General features: G+C 49.8%; 1 protein-coding gene across 1 annotated transcript in view; it reads left to right on the top strand.

Annotated features, from left to right (window-relative positions):
- The first annotated feature begins 1,261 nt into the window (after nt 1-1,261).
- Nucleotides 1,262-22,675, top strand: part of SORL1 (sortilin related receptor 1) — a 158,052-nt gene continuing 136,638 nt past the window's right edge. Inside the window, exons 1-2 of the mRNA XM_061146202.1 lie at nt 1,262-1,552; nt 18,801-18,917. Coding sequence (XP_061002185.1) covers nt 1,277-1,552; nt 18,801-18,917 — 393 coding nt within the window. The 5' untranslated portion in view covers nt 1,262-1,276. The remainder of the gene's footprint in view (nt 1,553-18,800; nt 18,918-22,675) is intronic.

The following is a 22,675-nucleotide window of genomic DNA, read 5'->3' on the forward strand; positions in this document are numbered from 1 at the left end:
AAGAGGGTGAGCTAAGCTAACTGGAGAGTCCCAGAGGGCAGGGGTAGGACCAGGAGGAGCATTTTGCAGGCACTGAAATGACCATCCCTCCTCCCTCTCAGCCTCTCAAGGGCTTGCATGAAACTCTATAAGTCTCTCCTTCAGCCCTGATTCCTCTGTCTTATCAAGAACCAGGGTCTTGAGTCCAGAGCACAGCGAAACATAAAATGAAACAGCCGATAGGCCTTGGCGGCTCCCACAAACCTGCAGACAAATATTGACCTTGGGTTTGTCTCCGCAGTACCGTTTATCTCCTTGTGCTTTGAACAAGGTCTTGGATCCTCCAGCTGCTTGTAGGGTTAATTTAAAACGTGTCCTCCCCACTCTCCGGTGTCTGCCCCTTCAGTGGCAAGGCTTTACCCACCCTGGGAAGAGGACTTGGAACAGCGTTGGCTGTGGGCTGAAGGGGCTGGGGTGTGTGCACAGATCTGGGGGCTTAGGCAGGATGGATCGGTGCTCGGTCACACAGGCGGGGGTCACAAGGAAGCCACTGTGCTGGGGCCGCGTGTCCCGCGCAGGTCCTCTGGGTGCAAGGAACACTGTGTAACTAACTGGGTGACTGCTCAGGTGTGGCGAGTCTCTTGCCTGACTATCCTTGTTTTTAAGGCCTCTGTGCCAGCAGTATATTTACTGTGTTCCGGGCAGGGGCAGTTTGGTTCGAGCAGCGGTAGTTTGGTGCCCAGAGTAATTGAAACTGTGTGAGTTGCACCATGGGGGCGGGCTCATCTGGACTCGAACGTGCCCGCCGCTTTCTCCGCGCTAATTTCCTCGGACTCCCCACGCTCCCTCGGAGGTGGGGACGCGACAGGGGGCGGACGAGGTGGTCGTGTGGCGGGAGCCGGGGCTGTGCAGTCGGGAAAGGAGACTGGCCGAGGTTGAGGGCGACTTCGACACGACCCGGCAGAGCAGGCGAGAACTCCAGGGAGGACCGGCGAGCCCCACGCGACTCCCAGTTGCCGCAGGGGGCCCGGGCCGCGCACCCGCTGCCTTGACTTCCCCATCGCCGCGCGGGGGAGGGGCCGCGGCGGAGAAAGTGCGCGAAGGGGCCGCGGCGGCGAGCGCCCCACGTGACGGCGCCGCGCCGAGCCGAGCGGGACCCGGCGGCGGCGGCGGGCGCAGCGGGGCGGCCTGGAGCCCCGGGAGCGGCGCGCGCGGCCCCGGCCCGGCCGGCGTCCCGGCCTCGCGCTGCACATTCTCTCCTGGCGGCGGCGCCACCTGCGGTCGCGTTCGCCCGAACATGGCGACACGGAGCAGCAGGAGGGAGTCGCGACTCCCCTTCCTCTTCGTCCTGATCGCGCTGCTGCCCCTCGGGGCTGTCGGCCAGATCTGGCCGCAGACGCTGACCGGCGGCCGCGCGCCTGGGCCCCAGGACCGGGGCTTCCTCGTGGTGCGGGGCGACCCGCTCGAGCTGCGGCTGGGGGCGCGCGGGGCGCCCCGGGGGGCGGACGAGAAGCCGCTCCGGAGGAGACGGAGTGCTGCCCTGCAGCAGGAGCCCATCCAGGTGTACGGACAGGTGAGCGGTCGGCCCCCGCTTTCCCTCCGGCTCTCTCTTCTCCCTGCGCCGCCGCACCCCCGCATCCATCCTTAGCTGTCGCCTCCCAGGTGCAGGCACCGCTGGGGACTTCCCGGCTGGCGTTTGTTTTCTCCCCTCCGCACACAGGAGTACAACCGTCAGCACTTGAATCGCCTTGATCTTTCCTTCTTCCTGCCTATTTTAGCAAACGGATTCCAGGGCACTCGCGGGGTGCACTGTTTCCCCAGGCTGTGTGCTCTCCGGTGGAGTTTCAGGCAGGTATCGGAGGGGTGCAGCTTCATTTTACGTGTAGATAGAAAACGGGCTTTCTTTCTTGTATCATCAGTTAGCAGCGGAGGCGAGCGCCCTGCAGTTGCTGAACGTTTACCCAGAACAGTCAGAGGAGGGGGTTTCCGCACTTACCGTTTTAAACCACAATTAAGGTGGGCAAACCTGAAATCCTGACTCTGGGCATATAGTCAAACAAGAGGTGTGTGTGTGTAAGGGCTGAATTCTTTTTTTGGTGGTGATGGGGAGTGGGTGAGGTTCTATCCATCCTCCACCTTTCAAAAAACTGATTTTATGTTGGACAGGAATATCTCTCATGACACTTGGGGATTTGAAAAACTGCAGGAGTTTGGTGGGTATTATTATTCAGCAGATGATTTATTTCTATCCAGGCAATGGGCTTATTAGATCATGAGGAACATGAATTTCACTTTTATGGCCGGACTTACTGCTGGCAATTGCAAACCGAGTTTGTGGGCTAGAATCAGCGTTGGCAAAATTAATTTGTCCGTGTTATTGCCTCATAGACTCACAGTCCTGTGGTTGAGATTGACATTAACAAAGCTGGCAGGTCGGTGGGGGAAAAGAAGTGGAAATAGTGGAGGTGGTCAATTACGTGATTTCTAGAGTCAAAATGTCCCCTTCAAAGTGGAAATTAAAAGATTGGTCTGAATTCTGCATCTCTTCGCTGATTTTCCTTTAGCCATTTCTTCAGGAAATATACAGAGCTTAATGTTCAACCTTTGGAGCCGGAAGAACATTATAAACCATCTCTCCCTGTGTGTCATTTTGATGATGAAGCCACCAGAGCCGGCAAAGGTGAAGTGACTAGCCCAAGGTCATGTGGGACAGGGTTGCTGGCTCTTTAGTTTTTGTCTGCATTGTCTAGTGATCTTTGAGAGATCAAATAGTCGCCCACTCTTTATACAGTGCTTCTTAAATAACTTCTTTCTAAAGAAAAATGTATTGGTAAGAAAGGGGCTTGGGATGGAGGTTCGAGGATGGGAGCGTTTGACTTCCATCCACCACCAGCCCTAAGGCAAGAGCATGTGCCAGTGGGCATATAATGGCTGGTTGGCATGGGCTGCTGGAACTTGCCTGTGTGGCTTCCCCGAGGGTCCAGATCCTTGTTGCCCTCTCCACTCTCTCCTGAAACTTCTTTTTTGTATTACTGAGAGAAGTCAGCAGGGTCCTTGCTCTCCACAGGGACACCAGCATCCTGATGAAGGATGTGGGAGGGCAAGAGAGAGGCTCCCTTGTTCACTGAGGCTTCCCATCAGCCCAGCTCTCCTGTGGACTTGAGTCAGCTTTCTGGGGGCTGGGAATGGGGAGCAACGGAAGACGATCCCTTCTGGATCTCAGGTCCCCTACAACTATAGATTGGGTTGCTGGAAGAACTTTGTGGTCGCCAAAATACGTGCGCAGGTGCCGTTTGTAAAAGCTCCTGGGGATTTGGGACAAGTTAAACTGTGTTCTCCTTAGGAGTGACTAAAAAACCTTTGGCTTTCATATTTCTGAGTCAGCCAGATTGAATTTGTTTCCGTAGAAGGATGGAGAACTAGCTGTGGAACTCTTAATGAGGAATTCCTAACAAGGGTGAGGACCCAGAGCAGTGTTTCGTCTTCTCCGAGGCTGCCTCCTTTGTGCATTTGTTCTTGGTTGCCCTGAGTTTAATAAAAGTGGTATTAACTTGAATCTGTAAGGGTCTGAGTTAGAGTGAAGGAAGGACTTCCTGGGCTTTCTGCTACAAGCACTGTCTGGTGCAGACCCTTCAGACCCCAAGCATAGGAATCGGGCTGAAGGGGTTTGGCCTGTCCGTCTTGGAGCTCTGAAGGGCCTCGGGACTCTTTGGAAGGATCTTTCTAGTAAAGATGACCATTTGCCTCTTGTTTCCCCCTGGGACATACCTGGTTTAGAAGTTGTCCCTGTTGGATATGAAAAGTGCTGTGTTCACTCTCTAAAGGGTCAGGATGCAGACTATAAATTAGATCTCTGGTGGCTCAGATAGTAAAGAATCTCCCTGCAATGCGGGAGACCTGGGTTCGATGCCTGGGTTGGAAAGATCCCCTGGAGAGGGAAATGGCTACCTACCACTCCAGTAGTAGTGCCTGGAGAATTCCATGGACAGAGGAGCCTGGCCGGCTACAGTCCATGGGGTCACAAAGAGTCGGACACGACTGAGGAACTAACACATTATGCTTCTAGCCTTAAGCCAGTTCTCACTAAAATGAGAGTATAAATATTCCCCCCAACCCCCACACTTAAAGTTTTTCTGTAGTGTCAGTTGAATTCAGTACTATTCTATGTAAGGATGGAGTGCAAATGAAGGGACAGTGGAAGGTTTCATCACTGCGTTCAGAAAATTTAGAGTCTAAGGAGCAGATAAAGAAGTTGTAAATAAATGTACAGGCATGGAAATGTACCAGACAGGGACAAGGAAACAGGGACATGATAAACCGGGCCGCAACTCTCCAGTGGGGTGTGAGTGGATTGTTCAACATGGAAGGCGTGGGAGATGAAGTGATAAAGGGTCAGTGGGCTCAGACACTCTGCAGCTTCTCACCCTCTGACCTTTGAGTGTGTTTGACGGGATGCTGGGCATCACAGATCAGTGCTGGAAGCAGAAGCTGCCTGATGGAAAAAGACCCCCCGGGGTGATGTTCAGGCTGCCAGCTTCAGGGAGGGGAGCCAGAGGGCTTTTGCATCTGAGAAAGAGCCCTGTGTTGGAGTCAGTGTCGTTCTTTTCCTTTGGTGCTGCTAACCTTCGGAGTAAACTAGGTTTAGTTGTTGTCCCTCTTCTAAAACAGGCCAGATCGAAGAAGGATTCCAGCATTCTTGCCACACTGGATTTCTTCCTGATTTCATGTCAGCTGCATGTCTGTATGCCACCTGCTTTTTCCTCTGTCTCCAATATTCTTCCTGTTTCTCTGTTTGCCTGCAAAACCCCTATTCCATTTTTCATCATCCAAGGAATGTCTCTTAGTTTTCCCAGGCTTTGGTGGGAAGAGCTCTTTTGAGCTTGGTTACAGCACTGATTGTCTTGTGTTCTAATTGCTTGTGTGACTGTTTCATCTCCCAGCTTGCTCCTTGAGGGCCTGGATCAAGCCTCTGCTTTGTGTCCCTGGCACTTGGGAGGCCCTTGATGAATATTTGTGAACCAGCTGCCCACCTGGAACGTGAAAGGCCTGGAGGGTAGGAAGCACATCCAAGTTATAGAAAAGGTATTTATAAGGAGGACTGTGGTGAGCCCACAAATGGAGAGTGGAAATGAGTTGGCTCAGAATGTGGGTTAGGGAGCCCTGATTTTCCTGTGCTTTTCTGGGGGTTTATTTTGAACTACGAGCTGCAATTCTGTTGTGCAGAATGCTCCCTTTTAGGGCTATCATGGTAATGCTAATGGTATTGTTTTGGGGAAAAAACCTTTGGAATGAAGCGCAAAGCCTAACAGGATTTACAGGTTTATTTTCCTCCCAATGAGCTCTCTCTTCATAATTCCTGCTTTTTAGAGGCCAGGGAGTATTCAGTGTCCTGATTTGAGACTGAAAATAAAGTGTCTGTTACAGTGCAAGGACCTGAGACAAAGAGCCTCCTTTGGGGGATGGAAGACTATGTAGCTTTGGATCTCTTTGGGGGTAGATTCTTGTATGATACACTTGCTTGGGAAAGAATTGGCTGGTTGATTCTGAAGTTAGGACATTTGACCTGTATGATTCCAAAAGATGAGAAGGCAAAGCCTTTGTGGTGTCAGGTTGGCCTTTTCTACATAGCTGAAGAATTCCTTAGCGTGTTGGGTTGGCTTGATAAAGGGTGTGACCTTGAAAGACTTCCTGGTCTTGCTTGGCATCTCGTCTTGGGCACAGTTCTTGGCTCGGTCTCTGGCCACTGTTTTAACAGCTTGCATGTCTTGGGGCAAGCCTCAATGGAGGCTTGGAGAGGGGGAATGAATGGGAGGAAAAGGGACAGGGAAGAGGAGCGAGGAGATGGAGAATGAAAGGGGTGAAATGACAAGCCATCCAGTCTGTCTATTTAGCCTTCAATAGGTAACGCGTGTTTGTAAAACAGTATTTGTTCAGAAAGGTTTATAGTGAGAAGTACAGTTCCTTCCCTCCTGTGTCCCCATTCACCCGGTGTCCCTTCCCAGTGGACACCCATGGTCATCAGCTTTTTGTGTGTCCTTCCAAAAACATTCTATGTGTATATAACATATGGATATGAAACTTGAAAGGCTTTCTGTCATCCGTAGCCCCTAATATCATCAGTAATGACGTTAGCTCCAAAGTATATTTATGGCAATAGGAGGGGAGTTACCTGAAGTGTCCTAGTATAAAATGGATTGTACTTTTACTCCAGGCCAGGGTAGAAAATACCATTCCACTTGGAGGGTTCCTATGGGCCGAGGCCAGGAGAGCAGCATTCTGTAGCCTTGTCATTTGGAAAGGTGCTAGAGGGCAGTTCCCTGGAGATGTAGAGCTCATGTGTGTGAGAGCATCAGAATACAGAGATCATGGATCTTGGCTTTAACTCGTTTTCTTTTGGAGAATGTTTTCTTTAAATTCTGTAGAGTGGAGTTAATGGTATGCTTAATAAATTGCTTTGAGACCTGGGATCCGGGGAGGCAGATTCTAACAGCAACGAGCATCCCCACGCAAAAGATGGATGTTGTAGGAACATTTCATTTGTCATATTTTGGATTTACCTCCTTAAGAGATGACTGCCTTCTTTGTAGTGTCATTGTTGAATCCCAGGGCCAGGGATCCATGGAGTCGAGCGTCTTACTGTCAGCTGTAATGGACAGCCGCAGGAGCTTGCAAATAATCTGGAGAGCAGGTAACCCCCAAAATAGTTTATTTGCCTTTGCTATTTGTTTATTTAGTCTTTTAAAGCATCAGTTTACCTTCCTAATTAAAGTTTGCTTAGGTGCATATTAAAATGAGCTTGTATTCTTTGAGCAGTTGATATGCAAAACGGCTGGCATACATGTGTTAGGGAAAGCCAGTTTGGAGTTTAGAAATTTTGACAATAATTCAGATGCAGATAATTTGAGAGTTGACTGCACAGAAATATATTAAAGCTGAGGTATTATAATAACCTTTCCTCCATCTTTTTTTTAGGTTTGGGTATGATGGAAAGGAAAGGAGAACTCACTGTATTTTGGTTTGAATATTCAGGGATCAGTATTTCAGCAGAAGTGGTCTGGGCTGCAGGGCTGAGCTGTCCTCTTTGTCGAGTACAGAACCTTCCTGTGCGTTCTCAGGCCAGAATCCATCGGGACATGGCGTATTCAGTCCAACCACGTAGATGCAAAAATCAATTTCCCTCAGTTTAAAATGAGCCGCAGTTAATTTCGACCTAATTTATTGGTTTATTGACCTGTGGACCTTGGGCCTTCGAAGAAGTGGCATGGGCAGCCTTCTAGCATTGAAGTGGCTGATGGTGCTATAAATCAGAGAAGGCAGGTGGGCTGCTGATCATGATCAAGATTTGGGTTTCATCCCATGTTATTGTAAAACCCTAAGTTTTTTTTTTTTATTGTAATATGAGGCATGCATTGAGCATTTTGGGGTGGGTTCCATAAAATAGGACCTCTTAAGTCACTTAACTTTTGCAGCCATGACCCCAACAGGGAATTAAAAATAATTACAAAATTCTGTTGTCCAGTGGGTAATTGTCAATCATAATGGTAACATCCATGGTCATGTCACTGCTACCAGCCAGGAGCCAGAAGACTTTATCATCTTGGCCTCATGTCAGGTCTCTTTGATGGATCTTCCTGCCATGATGGAAATACTCTGTTTCTGAGCTGGTCAGGGTGTCCATGAACCATCTGTGGGGGTTGAGCGCTTGACATGTGGTTAGGATGACCGAAGAATTGAAGTTATTTTCCTTTCGTTGAATTTTTAATCAAATTAAATTTAAGTTTGAATGGCTGCATGTGGCCTGTGGATGGCATAGCTTTCCTGGGTGGTGTGTGGCCCCTTGCTCACTCTGGTCGCTGCCTCCCCCAGGGAGCAGCTGTAGGCACCGCCAGGCTGTCCTTTTTTTCCACCATGAGCAGGCCAGGGAAAGCGAGGGTTGAGGGCTGCTGTCTGAACCTGAGGTTTTGGTGGCTGCTGGCTCCCAGGGTGAGTGTCAGGAGACCCTGGCCTTTCTTTCCGCGGTAGGGATGCAGCAGCCGGCTGTGGTGGAGGGTGCCCTGGGTGTCCTGCTCACCTTAGCGGCAGCCTGTGTCCAGAGGCTTCCTCCCACTGGGGACCTGGGCGCTGAAGGCTGACCTGGGTGTCTTCGCTTTTGCTGTGGCTTTGCCCACACAGCAGCCCACGTGGCCCCGGCTGGTGTGCAGACCCCACCCATCTGTTGAGCCAAGAGAGCAGTAATGATGCCTGAACTGGGGGCCCCCTCCCCACCTCTGCCCTCTGCTTCCCGGACTCGGCTTGTTTTGCCCCAAAGCAGCCAGGTCTGTCTTCATCCCTGCAGCCCTGCAGGCCAGCACAAAGACAAACATCGGGCGTGTGGTCTTCACCGCGGCCTGGGTGGGGATCCTCCCGCCCCCGTCCCCGCCCTTTAAGCCTGCCTGTCGCTGCCACTGCCTCCGCTCAACTCAGCAAGTCGGGACCCTTCACTATGATTTATCTCCAGTTCCCTGAATTAGATTAAAAACACTGCTACGAATTCTCAGAAAGGGAGGCTGATGTGATTGCATCCCACATCGGAGCGGTAGACAAGGGCAATAAAAAGATGTGCTTATATCATCTGTGTTTTGTGCCTTGTAGGGGCCACCATGTGGTTTATTGTTCCTTTCCTTTTTTTTTTTTTAAGTGAGGAAGGTAAGCAACGTTGCTTCTTTTATTTAGAAAAGAGACTAGTCTGTTGAGCAGAAACCCTCTGCCCCCAAAGCACTGGATCAAAGTGGGGAAGGCGGATGGGCTCCTTCTGAAATAAAATAAGTGAGGGTCTGAGCCCGTGAGTGGGGTGAATGGAGATTTTAATGTGTTAGTTTGGACTGAGGTGAGAGCCAGCCTACTTTGATGGGCTGGGGAGCCGAATAGTGTCAGGGTAAAATTTCTCACTCGCAGGAAACCTCTGTGCCCAGAAGAAATGGGGAGAAGCTGGGATGATGTGCTGGAGCTTGGAGGGGTGGGGGTTAAAAGCAATGCTGGGAGTAAGGCCAGTTTAGGGACCCTCTCTCGAGAGCCTCATGTGGGTGCCTCCGAGATGAGCCACACATGGGCGAGGGGCCCAGATAGTAAAGGACCCTGTTTCTCTGTCAGCCCAAAGGACACAGGCAAGACACTTGCATGTGGGTCTACCCCAGGGGCCTGGGGACAAGACGTGCCCCAGGGTCCCCCCAGAGGACCCCGCCAATGGCAGAGGGTGGGGACAGCAGACAGAGATGGGTGAGGGGCTGTGAGGCTGGGGGAGGGTATGGAAGAGACTTGCAATGTTTTAAACCTGTGCTCAATTAATCGAGTAACATGAGACTGTGTACCTATGACTTACCTCATCTGTATATATTTAGTTCCCTGAAGTTCTCTCAACTGAGGAGTTCTTTTAAAAAAATCTTGTAGTTAACCATGCTCATGGTTCGCTAGATTTGGCAAGACGAGCTGCTGCTGGGGGTGATGCCGGGGTTCCTGCAGAGACAAGGCCTCCTCCCTCCTTGAGAGGGAAGAATTCAGCAGTGGATGTGGACAGCTGGGTGGAGGAGAAAGGGCTGTCATCACAGGGTTGGGGAGTTAAGCTGGGGGTGGGGAGTTGCCCCAGAGGCTTCTGCTTGCCCTCCTGGTACCAGAGGCATCTCACACAACTGAGAGGTCAGCCTTGCTGTGGGGTTTAAGCCACGGGTAAGGTGAGATCAGGCTTTTCTGGTGGTTCAGCGGTAAAGAATCCACCTGCAATGCAGTAGCCGCAGGAGACATGGGTTCAATCCCTGGGTCGGGAAGACCCCCTGGAGGAGGGCACAGCAACCCACTCTAGTATCCTTGCCTGGAGAATCCCATGGACAGAGGAGCCTGGTGGGCTACAATCCATGGGAGTGCAAAGAGTTGGTCACAACTGAAGTGACTTAGCACTCACGCACGGTGAGGTCTTGAGGCGTTTGATTCTGGCATGTAATGTAAATGCTTTACTCTTGGGGCGAGGAAAGTGCTAGAAATCAGTGTCATGTCTGCGTTGGTTCCTTGGAGCTTTGGGAACTAGAACTTGGGTTTCCCCAGGCTGCAGATCTTGGGTGTGGAGTGAGGGGAAGGCTGCCTGAATGCAGGGCTTGGCTGTGATTGGCTTCTGAGCTTGACCCAGACATGCAGTGTCTCATCAGGGTAGGTATGTCATTGCTTCCCGCTCTTAGGCCTCAGTGTTCCAAACCTGGTCATGTGCACAGTAGTTTTAAAAAATTTTTATTTGTTTATTTATTTTTATTTTGACTGCACTGAGTCTTTGCTGCTGTGAGAGGGCTTTCACTAGTTGTGGCGAGCGGGGCTACTCTCTAGTTGTGTTGCACGGGCTTCTCATTGCAGTGGCTTCTCTCTGCAGAACGCAGGCTCTCGGGTGCTGGGGCTCAGTAGTTGTGGCCCATAGGCTTAGTTGCCTTGTGGCATGTGCAGTCTTCTCAGATCAGGAATCAAATCCATGTCCCCTGCACTGTCACATTAGTTTTCTATGTGTTGCCATTTTGTGAAGAATGGGTTTTTTTGGTATAAAGACCATACTCGTAACAGAGGAGGACATGTTTCGGCATTTTGAAGTTTATGAAATATATGCATGGATATCATCTCATTTGAATCTTAAAGCAGTTCTGTAAAATTGGGAAGGCAAGTCTTATTTTTATTTTAGCAATATGAAAAGAAGTCTTTATTTCTTTCCTAGGGAGGACTAGTAGGAGGATCACTGTTAAAGACTAAATCTTAATGAAAGGCATCCATACATTAAAAAAAAAAACACCAAAAAACCCAGCACATATTTTTATTTTGTCGTAAGTTTGTCTTTTCAGTTTTTTGACAAACCTAAGAAATGCAGTTTGCCAAAGGATACCTTTTGCCCTGCAGAGCTTTTCCAATTCATGTCTACACAGGGAGTTTTCCCTCCTTCGGTAAGAAAGCAAAAGTATCCCCAGGCACCTTCTGTGGATGGGCTGGTGGGCAGATGGATGGCCCTGCCTTTCTGGCGGTCATAGAGACCCTGAATTGTGTGGTTGTTGCTCTTATGGTGGTGGTGGTTTAAGCAGAACTTTCCACCGGCTCTGTGGTGTCACGCATCTTACAGCCTCATTATCCTACTCATTTCACAGATGAGTATCTTGAGGCTCCAAAAGGCGAAGGGACGTCCCCACCTGGTCAGTCGTAGAGACCAAGATTCAAACCCAACTCTCCGATTTGTCTCAAGGTCTTTGCCTTTTGTAAATATTCCAGTGAAGGCCTGGCTTTCAGCCAGGGGTCCGCGGTGGCCGCGATCTCTTTCGTTCCCCTTTAGAAACCAAGAGATCTCGTATAAGTCCACCCTTTCCTTGGCTCTTCTGGCTGCATGAATTTCCTTTTAACTTTTCAAATTTGTTAAGTTCCTCCCAGTCCTTGGCTCTCACCCTGTTCTTCCTCTCAGTTTGTCAGTCTGTCTTCTCTGTTCTCCATCCTCTTTGCCGGGACTCCTCCCTCTTCATCCTTTTGGTACCCACTGGGGGTCCTGTCTTCAGTGCAGCCCTGCACCTGCTTGTGCCCTCCCCCCATTTAACGACTGTAAGCATTTATTCATGAAATTAGCTGTTTAGTGTTTGCTTCCCCCTGATGATGTGACAGCCACAAGGCAAGACCTAGAAGTCTGCTGTTTTCTTAACACCTCCTGTGGCATCTGATATGGAGCAAGTGCTCAATAAGTATTTACTGAATGAATGAGCTGGGGGGCTATTTATGGTGAAGATGTAGAGCTGAAGAGGAGAGTCAAGGAAAGGGGATACTCTGGAACCATCCTACAGAAGTGAATCCTGATTTAAGGCTGGTCCTAGTTCTAGGCTTCCCTGGTGGCTCAGATGGTCAAGAATCCACCTGCAGTGCAGGAGACACAAGTTCGATTCCTGGGTCTGGAAGATCCTCTGGAGAAGGGAATGGCAGCCCACTCCAGTATTCTTGCCTGGAGAATTCCACGGACAGAGGAGCCTGGCGGTCTCCACGGGGTCTCAAAGAGTCAGACACGACTGAGCGACTACCACTGGCTCAGGGTGTCCGGCAGCCAGTGAGGGGCTTGCTGTGCCCCCAGTGCTCTGCGCCCCCGAGTTTTAGGGCCGATGGATGGAAACCCCAGCTCTAAATCTTTGCGTTTAACCCCATCTGCCCGGTGTGAAAGATGGTTTAGATGTTCCCTGAGGTTTCTTCTGGCCTGGATATTTTCTTTTTTTTTTTCTTACTTGCCAACTGGTGAGTTAAGGGGCGATTATTTTCATGACAAAGAGATTTTTCACAGGTTCTTTTTTTTACAGGGAGCCCTCCCTGAACAGCCGAGCCTGCTATTTGCTAAATGACAAAGTGGGCTTCCCCAGGAGGGAGTGGCAGGTAGAGGCCAACAGTGGGTGGATTCTGCTTGCCAAAGATCTATCAGAAATAAAGTCTTTCTGAACTGATACTGTAAGTCCGGAGGAGGCATATAAGTAATCTAAAGGCAGCTCATGACTCTAGTTAAGGAGATTATAGAGAAATGCTAAGCTTTTAGTTCGAGGTCATTTTCCCTTTGTTTCCTGGTCTGTGAAATGGGCAGCCTGCACTGATTAGTGAGGTAGTTAATGAGCTCTCTGGCTGAAGCATCACGGAGAAAAGTCAGATGTGTGAGCGGAGAGGCCAGGATGGGGCTTCTCTGTAGGGAGCAATTAAACTAGATTTCAGCCCTCCTCCTGAGGTGGAGAGTCCAGGGAGGAAAAATGAGCTTACTAAATATAGTGGGGACACAGTCTCGAAAGGGGACACGGAGGGCCGATTTGCATAACCAGCATTTAGGTCGTGCAAACGGACGGTTGGAGGAACCTTGTTATTCTTGGACTTCGGGTGTCTGTCTTTGGTTTCCTCAGGCCTGTCCTGCAGTTCCGAGGATTTAGCAGCCGCCTCTGTCCTCGGAGTTGAAGGACAGGATATTTGCTTTATACTTTGCTGTAGAATTTTTAAAATGCTTCCTGTATTTCACTGCTAGTGAGGCAGAGGAATCAGCCAGACTGCCTTATTTGTCCTCCTCGTCCTGTGTTCTGGGAAGAAGCTGTGTAGGAGTGGTGAGGATGACCGGCCGTGGGTGTCTGGGACATCCTGATCTTCGGGTTTGACTGATTTGAGAAAGACGTAATGGCAGAACAAATGAATGGAGATGGCGTCAGACCCGTTCCATTAAGGGGCCCCCGTCCTTTTGAGTAAGACTCAATGACTGTACAGATCTCGGTGGGTTTTATTGTAAATTTCTTACTACTTATCAGACTTGTCACTCCGATTTTCTCCAGAAGCGTTCTGGGTAGACAGGTGAGAAGTGACTAAAGAGCCCCAAAGGATACTGAGTCCCTTTGGGGTCTTGGGGCATATAAGCGAGCCCTGCCTTCACACAACAAGCAGTTTATGCAGTTTATTCATCCTCCTCCTATTTATAATAACCCAGAGCCTGGGGCTTGGGTGGCAGCAGCTTCTTCCCCCTCTCTGAATAATGAAGCAAAACACATAACCTCTTTGGAGCACTCGGGCCTGCCTGGAGACCGAGATGATGGTGTGGGGTGTCGAGGACCCAGGTGATGACTATTGTGAGTTTGGAAGTGGACGCTAGCCCTGAGCCTGTGGCCCCTTCTCCAGCCAGGGACTGGGGAGCAGGGAGCAGGTCTGCAAGGATGCTGTGGCTTTGCAGATGCTGCTGACAGCGTTTTGAAGGATTGCCTTGGCCAGAGACCCACTCCTCAGCCTGCCTCCTCTATGACTCACTTGAGCTGCATATTTCAGTAGCATGAAGGCTTGACATGAGAAGAAAGGAGTATTTCTTATGAGTGGGAGCTCTTAGGTGTTGAATCAGCACTTGAGAAGTGTGATGTTCTTTGCAGGTCATAGACAGAGGCTTTTTAAAAAATGGAGAAGAAATTCCCGTAACATGAGAGTAACCATTTTAAAGGGAATGATTCAATTTGGTGGCATTTTGTACTTTCACAGTGCTGTGCAGCCACCGCCTCTCTCTGGTTCCAAACCATTTTCATCCAGAATAAAACCTCTTCCCCGTTAAACAGCTACTACCTATTCCCTGCTCCCCCTAGCCCCTAGCAACCACCAGGCTGTCTCTATGGATTTACCTGTTCTGGATATTTTATATAAATGGGATCATGTAATATGTGACCTTTTGTTTGGCTTCCTTCAGCTAACATGTTGTTTCTGAGGTTCATCTACGTTGGGTCACATATCAGTAGATCATACAGTTTTAACAACTACCCAAGATACCCAAGGTGGTGCAGTGATAAAGAACTCACTTGCCCATGCAGGAGATGTAGATGTGGGTTCGATCCCTGGGTTGGGAAGATCCCTTGGAGGAGGGCATGGCAACCCACCCCAGTATTCTTGCCTGGAGAATCTCATGGACAGAGGAGCCCGGAGAGCTACGGCCCATAGGGTCGCAAAGAATCAAACACAGCTGAGTGACTGAGCACGCAGGCAAGATACCCAGAGACAAACCTGCAGAAAAAGAGTGCTCCTTCTCGCCACTGTCATTTAAGCCCCAGTTTCTGCCAGAGGAAGGGGAATGAACTAGATTCATCATTCCCGGAATAAGCTGCATTAGAGACACCAGGCGTATGTCTTTAAAAAATACCAATTCTTGGGCTCCACTCGGAGGGTTCTGCATCAGTAGATCAGGGGTTTCTCTGGGGTTGCTGATTGTCAGCTCGCTGGGTGTGGGACCCCTGAACCAGGAGACCTCTCGGGGACCATCTGGACTCTTAATGACCTGCCTGTGATCTTAGCAGAGGCCTGAACCCCACTCACCGTATTCTTTGTTGTTCATGAGGCAGTTCTTCTGTGCCCAGACCTCTGTGGCTTGCGATTTCCCTGTTTGCCTTCTGAGGGGAGGCGCAGGGCTCCCTCCCCGCTGCTTTTTACGGCTCCAATTAATTGTGGCTCATTTATCAAGCGCTAGCTACGCCCTGTGAGCTGGAGATGGGAGAGGGAAGGTTGTTCACGCCCCGGGGTGGTAGTTACAACTGACTGCACATCAAGGTTACGTTCTGGAAAAGCCACCCTCCCACTCACCCTCACTCCCTCCCAGACCAGCGTCTCCCGGGGACCCTGTGTGCCCACCCCTCTCTATGTGGTCTGTGGGACCCAGTGAGCAAGGCTGAGCGGAGTGAGCGGGATGTAGGGAAGCCTGCAGCTGCACCCAGAGGGCTGGGCATGAGGGAATATCAGGGGCTGAGGCCAGGAGGAAATCCCTGGGGATGGAAAAGGACCTCAGCAAGCCAGCAATCACCCACACAGTGTGGGGATCCAGCCTGGACACCTGTGGGTGCTGTGATCACAGGGGAAGGAGAGGTGGCTACTCTGGACCTCTGGTTGCCTGGTTACTTTCCATGGACAGCCTGTTTTGACCTCTTCCCTTTCCCCTGGGGAGGGGCCAGGAGAACGAACGCCAAGGGGAAATGGAGAGGAGAAAAGTGAGACCAGAGAGCACCATGATGTCTTTGCTTTAATAAACGTGCCAGCCTGCCTGGTGGTGGACTCCTGCAGCTGACTCTGCTCTTTGCTGGGGGAATATGCACGTGGGGTGCGGTGGGGGTCAGCCTCAGGCAGGCGGCGGCTCCCCGGAGAGTTACTCCTCTGACCAGGAGGTGCCCATGCTGACGTCTAGCCGAGAGAAGGCGCTGAACTGTTCGCGTGAGTTGCCTGGTGGCGCTTGGACAAGCTGTTCCTTGCTTGAAATGTTTTTTTTCTCTCCACCTTGCTGCCCTTTTACAGTCCACTGTTAGGAATTAAAGGGACATTTAATAAAATCTTCTCTTTTTTTTAAAGGTGTTTCAGCAAGCTCGCCTTCTCGGCTTCCTTTGTCTGAAAGCCCTTGGATGTTCAGGTGCTTCCTTTGTGCTGCTCTTACCCCTTCACCTCTCCTGGGATTGGTTCAGGGGCCCCATAAATCTGATGTCCTCCTAGCAGAAAGACTTGCGCGAGTTGTGCTCAGAGCTTGAGCCGCTCTGATCACCGTAGGCTTTGTAACCTGTTCTGAGCAGTATTTGATTATGAACCTGCCTGAGGGGCTGTTGGGAGGTTGCCCCCAGTGCAGCGTTGCTGGGCCTTCTTATGCCAGACCCTGGATGAACTTAGTGATTTTTTTCAGGCTCCAAATCCTTGATCGTATTGACATTTGCATAAATCATCTATTTATTCCCCTCTGGTTCTAAGGGTGAGGACGTTTTGGAGGGAGAAGGCCTTTAGCCCAAATTCCCAGGGCTCCTGCGATGGTGGGCTTCTTCTGATCTGTAGATGCTTTCCCAGAGGCGAGGGCCGGCAGGAAAGAGGGGGAGAGGGTGGGCTGGGAGAAGGCCTCTGCGGCTGGTGGTGATTCCTGTAGCTGCTTTCCCCCTTGCATACCCTGAGCTAAGTAATTTACTTATTTCTCTTTTTTTGTTTGCACATCTCTGCCCATGTTTGCCTGGACTTTCCTCTCTGGAAGTCAGAAGGAGCGTTTTGGAATGACATATTTTCCTTAAAAGAAAAAAATCTTTTCCTTTAAAGAGGCCTCATGTCACCTATTTTCCAAGAGCCTGGATCCTGGATCAAATTAGATGCAGGTGTTTAAGACCTGAAGCAGGGTGGTGAAGGATTAGCTCCTTTGTTTTTCTGTCAGCCAAGTTGGTGACACAGGTGTTTCCCTTCTCCCTTGGGACGCCTGAGAGCATCTCGAGGAGTGGGGGCGGGGGGGAGGTAGTGGGGGGGGAGGAAGGGAAAGGAGAAGGCCGCTGTGGGTGGTGGGGGAGGGGAGCGGAGGGTTTTCTGCTTAGACCCTTGATGGGAAGACAGCTGGGAGGGCCCATCAGCTGGGGCGTGTACTTTGCATCAGTCCAGGAGGTGTGGGTGGAGAGGGGGTGGGGAAGTGTGCAGGTGGACTGTGCAGAGACCACTCGGAGTCCAGAAGGTTGGTCTCTTCCATGTGCCCGAGACAAGCCATGGTTGAAGGGGCTGGTGGAATAGGCTTCTCCCGGGCGTTGCTCCTGCTCCGGATTTTGGGGGCCTTGTCCTGAACATTCACATCAGCTCTCAGAATTTTTGTAAGTATGGTCATCCGTTGGCTGTTCCCACCCGAAAGGGGTGAAATGGTGTGCCAGAATGCCAGCCCTTGAACTGTCCATCAGTGACGGGTGAAATGGGAAAAATAAGAGGAATGGAGTTAGCTTTCCATAAAGCAAAGCCTCTCATAAAAAACTGTTTGGTTCTGAGAGCCTGTCTGTCCTCAGTTTTCAGTGTTAAAACATCCTTGCTTTGAACCATGACGGTGCTTCTAGATGGTAGCTGTATTGCTTGGGTGGCCATGTAACAGGTGTGTCCCAGGAGCTCAGTGGGGTAAATGCATTTTCTGATTATGTGAAGTTCAAGATGAGCAGAGGAACTTCCCCTTGGGGATTTGGGCTCCTTCTGTCCTGTGGCCCCATTCTTCTCTGGGACTCTGGGGTCCTGAATGCATTCTGCGGGTAGGGAGAGAAAATGGGGCTGTGTGGGTGCCATGCCCCATCGTAAGCCCTGGGCAGCAGTCTGCTGTGTCCTCAGGAGATCCAGAGACCAGCCAGCCATGCCCTTGGCACAGTGGCTGTTTGTTTTGTCCTTACCTGGCCAAATAGAGGTGGCCGACCAGCCCTCTGCTGGCCTGCCTAGTTCATCTGCATTTTACAAGATCCAGAAGCCTGAAACTACTGTTTGTAATAAGCCAAAGGTCATTTCTGTGGAGTACTGGAAGATATTTCCTTACTTGGAATACTTCATAACTGAGTAAATAAAGCTGGTGTTTTTCCTTTGCTCTTCCTTGTTACAGGCTAAGGATAAGCAACATCACCTGTAGGGCAGAGAGAACCAGTCTGGACAGGGATTGGCAAGCATGTGGTCTTTCTGGCTTGTGCCCCTTTTTTAAATGAGGAAGGTGCTTCAGTGTTTTGGTTTCAAATCTGACCAGTGCATGTCCCATGTGTGGAGTAAGGATGAGAGGAACTAGAGGTGGATATCACAAAGGACCAAATAACCCGAGTAATTAGTTATGCCAATGAGAGCCTGAGAAGATGATTTTTTTTTTTTTTTTGCAATCTGGCTAATACCAAATAGCAGAGGACTAGTGTTTCTTCTTTGGGAAGTGAATCTGGTGGAATCAGCAGAGGGGGAAATACAGGCCATCCTGGCCCCATGCTCCAGGCGTAAGCATCTTAGGCATTTCTGAGTTACAGTTGTGGAGAGAGAGTCTTGGCTTTATTATTATTATTACTTTTCCCTTTCTTTATTGGCCATGCCATATGGCTTGCAGGATCTTAGATCCCTGACCAGGGATTGAATCTGTACCCCTTGCTGTGGAAGCATGGAGTCTGAAACATTGTTTCTTTTATTTATTTGTTTAATCACTAGGTCATAACCAATTCTTTGTGACCCTGTGGCCTGTAGCACGCCAGGCTTCCCTGTCCTCTGCCATCTTCTGGAGTTTGCTCAAACTCATGTCCTTTGAGTCTGTGATGCCATCTAACCATCTTGTCCTCTGTCATTCCCTTCTTCTTCTGCCTTCCATCTTTCCCAGCATCAGGGTCTTTTCCAGTGAGCCGGCTCTTTGCGTCAAGTGGCCAAAGTACTGAAGCTTCAACTTTAGCATCGGTCCTTTCAGTGAATATTCAGGGTTGATTTCCTTTAGGAGTGACTGTTTGGACCACTAGGGAAGTCCTGAGAGTCTTAGAATGGTGATGGCCGTCACTCATTCTGGGTCCTAATTCCTGTGTTGGTTTGATCTCTTTCAGGTTAGTCTCCATGATTCCCACAATCAGATGGTGGTCCACTGGGCCGGCGAGAAGAGCAACGTCATTGTGGCCTTGGCCCGGGACAGCCTGGCACTGGCGAAGCCCAAGAGCAGTGACGTGAGTATTGCTGTTGCTCTGGCTGTCCCTCTGAGGTGCCAGGGCGCTTGTTTCTCCTCCACTGGGGTTATTATCGTGCCAGGCAAAATGTCGAGTAGCCGAGGAATCTGGAAAATCCTATGTAACCCTTATTTGTGAACACAGGGTGCTGCCCTGATGGTTGCAGTGAAACCCGTGAGACGTGTGGTGGCTTTTGTGCGATGGTGGGGTGTGCTTGGGGGCTTCCCAGGTGGCTCAGCAGTAGAGTCTGCCTGCCCACGCAGGAGACCTGGGTGTGATCCCTTGGTGGGGAAGATTTTCCTGGAGAAGGAGATGGCAGCCACTCCAGTATTCTTGCCTGGAGAATCCCATGCACAGAGGAGCCCGGGGGCTACAGGCCATGGGGTCACAAAGAGTCAAATACGACTTAGCAACTAAACAACAACAACAGCAAGGGTATGATCTGGATTGTGCATCTGCTCAGCCGAATGCCAGAAGTGTGTTCCTGGGCAAAGCTGCCTGTCGGCAACTGAGCCCGATGGAATCGAATTGGTCTTTCCATGTGCTGATTTCTGCTTACTCGTCACAGTTGGACGAGTCCTTCAATCTGAATTGCTCATCCTCTTAATTTCCACAGTTGGCTCTTTACGATGTTTAATCGTCTAGGTGCTTTGAAGACTTTAGACCAAGGATCACACACTCAAAGACCTGTGATGGGGGCCACGTAGGTAAGGGGCAGGGGTGAAGCTGCCCCCAGGTTTACACCACTCTTTACCTCTGAGAGGAAGAAGGGTCTCTCCCATTATTCTTGAGGTCTGCAGCCTTCTGGGACGTTATTTCATTCTCCCACTTTCCATAGAGATGCAGGTTCAAGAAATATTCTCCTGTATCGATTTGAACATGGTGTGTGGTGATGGATGCTTGCTTTTTGGTCTCAGTTTATGAGAGACTCTGGAAAGTGGGAGGGATTTTGAGCTTCTGGGCTGTTGTTCTCAGCTCTCAGCTCTGATTGCTGTGCGGCTGGATCTGATTTTTCGAGGGAAATTCAGAGGTGAGGATTTTTTTTTTTTCAGAGGTGGGGATTTTTACGAGAAACTGCTGAGTCTTACAACTTGGCAGCTGACGTATAGTTTTTATAAACCCTGTGTGGGCCAAGTAAAACATATATGAGGACCAGAGTGAGCCCTTGGGTCCCCAGTCTGTAGCCCCTGCTCCAGATACCCCCCACCACTTGTGGGGAAGAGAAACAGGGCCTGCCTCAGGTCAGGGTCTGACATGGTCACAGGATGAGGCTGTGGACAGAAAATCCCACTGTGGAGCTTGGGTCACTCTGCACTCAGGCCAGAGAAAAACCCCTGAAGAACTTGCTAGCCCTGTCCCATCAGCCCTGTGGACACGTTTGTAGTTCTGGAGCCTGGATTTGGTCTCTGTGTCCGCCATCTGGGTTTGATATGCTACAAGGTTGGGGACCAGAGGTGCCCCAGGGACTGTTTTCTAGTGGGTCAAATAGGGGCAGCCACCGGTGGAGAGGGCAGACGAAGGACTGGCCATAATGATGTGTAACTTGGCTCAGGGTGGGTGCCCAAGAGTGGTAGTGGGAAACTACTGCAGCTGACAGCCAGTCTGGGTGCAGTGATGTGGGGCAGGGCTAAGCTTGTTCGGGGCTGTGAGGTTGGCTCAGTTATATATTCGATCAGGGTTGGCAGGCACAGATGGCAGTGTATCGATGATGGTTGGCCCGAGAGAGTTTTAGCCCGCTGTGTTCAGCACTGTCACCGTCTAGCAGCATCTCTTTTAAGCACAGGCAGCAGCTCTCTGCCGTACTGTGTTGAGAAATCCTCCTTAGGGTATTTATCTTAAAAATTCTTTGTCCAGATGGTATTTCTGTTAAGATAGGTGAAGACCTATCTTTCTACTGTTTTGCTGGACAAAGAGGAGCCCAGAGGCATTCAGTGATTTGCATGGGGTCCCTCAGCACGTGTGTGGGAGGGTTGGGGCTATGACCCGATCATGTACTCGGCGTGTGAGAGTGTAATGTTGCCAGGGTGACCAGCATTGGCTTTAGCACTGAAAGACCTACATCCTGGGACCCTTCTCAGTCTTGGATGAATCAGGAAGAATGGTCACCCTACATATATTGCCAATCTATCCAAACCTAATGGAGAAGGAAACGTCAACCCACTCAGTGTCCTTGCCTGGGAAATCCCACGGACAGAAGGAGCCTCAAGGGCTACAGTCCATGGGGTTGCGAAAGAGTCAGACATGACTTCGTGTCAACACCCGAACCGGTTTCTCACTCTGCCTAAATATTTGGGTGATTCTTACTAAGGACCGATTGAACATTTGAAACAAGAGCCTATTCTGGAACGAAGTATACGCTAAGATTAAGTTGGAAGGAGACTTCATGTTTGGAGATAATAAATCAGGATGGCAGAGATTTCTCTCGTTAGCATATCAGCTGCGTTAAAGAATTGGCAGATGAAACTCAGATGGTCTGATGTGAAAAGTTAATTCAAAAATAAATTCTGACTCAGAGGCAGGAGTAGGTGGTGCCAGAGTAGTAACAATCTAAATTTTCTCTGAAGACTGGAAGCATGGTTCCCAGGGCCCCATCAGCATCTGGAAGGTAAAGGACGTATACAGATCAGGAGCTGTGTGCGTGTTGGAGAATGGCCAACTCATACATACTCAGTGTATAATAAAGGGATGATCTGGAAGTTGAAATCCCAGAAGATTTGCTCTTAAGCAGGAAAAAAAAAAATAATATCCTGGTGAACTTGTGACCAGTGATTCCATGAAGCATGGCTCCTGCAGGACCCTTCTTTTCCTTTGATAAGTCTGGAGATGAAAGAAAACCATAGGTGTTTTTCTTGATTGTCCTTGCCTCTCATTTCTGCATTCTCCTGACCTATTTTACCAAGTACCCAGTTGCCACATAATTTGACCAAAGAAGTTTCCAGAGATATTGTCCACTAGGAGATCGGAATCACCCAGCGCAGGCATCAGGAATGGTGGGGATCACTGCGCTTGTACCCAGAGTTGTGTGGTATTGCGGTTGCTGCCCCTGGGGACTGGCCGGGGAGCAGGGCCTGCACTTGCCAACGGTGCAGAACTTGGAGCCTGTGCGAGCCGGCGTCTAGCTGAGCCCCGGCTCTGAGAACTGAGCGCGTGGGTTTGAATCCTGGCTCTCCCATTCATCAGCTGTCTGACCTTCAGCCAAACCCTTCACTTCCCCTTGGTCTTCTCATCCATCAATGAGAAATCTTGTGATTTCGTCCTTGTGAAATCTTGCTTCCCAAAGGGTGGTATGCTGATCAGCAGCACAGGGATTTTCTGGAGGGTGGTGAGAAATGCAGAATCTCAATTCTCACCCTGGGACTTCCTGAATCTGAGGTTTGCATTTTGACCTGTGTCCTGTGGGGTGATTTGTAGGCATGTTTGAGAAGCACTGGTGTGAAGTACTTAGAATGGCACCAGACGTGGAGATGTTTTCTGGACATTTTCCTCTCCTTTACTTTTCCACTCTTCTCTTCCCCCGCCTCCTTCTCTTTGTTATATAGTTTTGATGTACAGGAGAAATAATTTAAAAATGTTTACCTCAAAGGACCATCTTTATAGGTAAGACTGATCTAACTAGCAACTTTTGGCAGTTTAGAAACTAGTTATGGAATTAAGAGATACAGACTACTATATATAAAGCCACAAAGGTATATTGTCCAGCACACGGAGAATGTAGCCATTATTTTGTAATAACTTTACTTGGAATATAATCTATAAAA

Source organism: Dama dama, chromosome 1 (genome assembly GCF_033118175.1).
Source record: "Dama dama isolate Ldn47 chromosome 1, ASM3311817v1, whole genome shotgun sequence".
Taxonomy (NCBI): domain Eukaryota; kingdom Metazoa; phylum Chordata; class Mammalia; order Artiodactyla; family Cervidae; genus Dama; species Dama dama.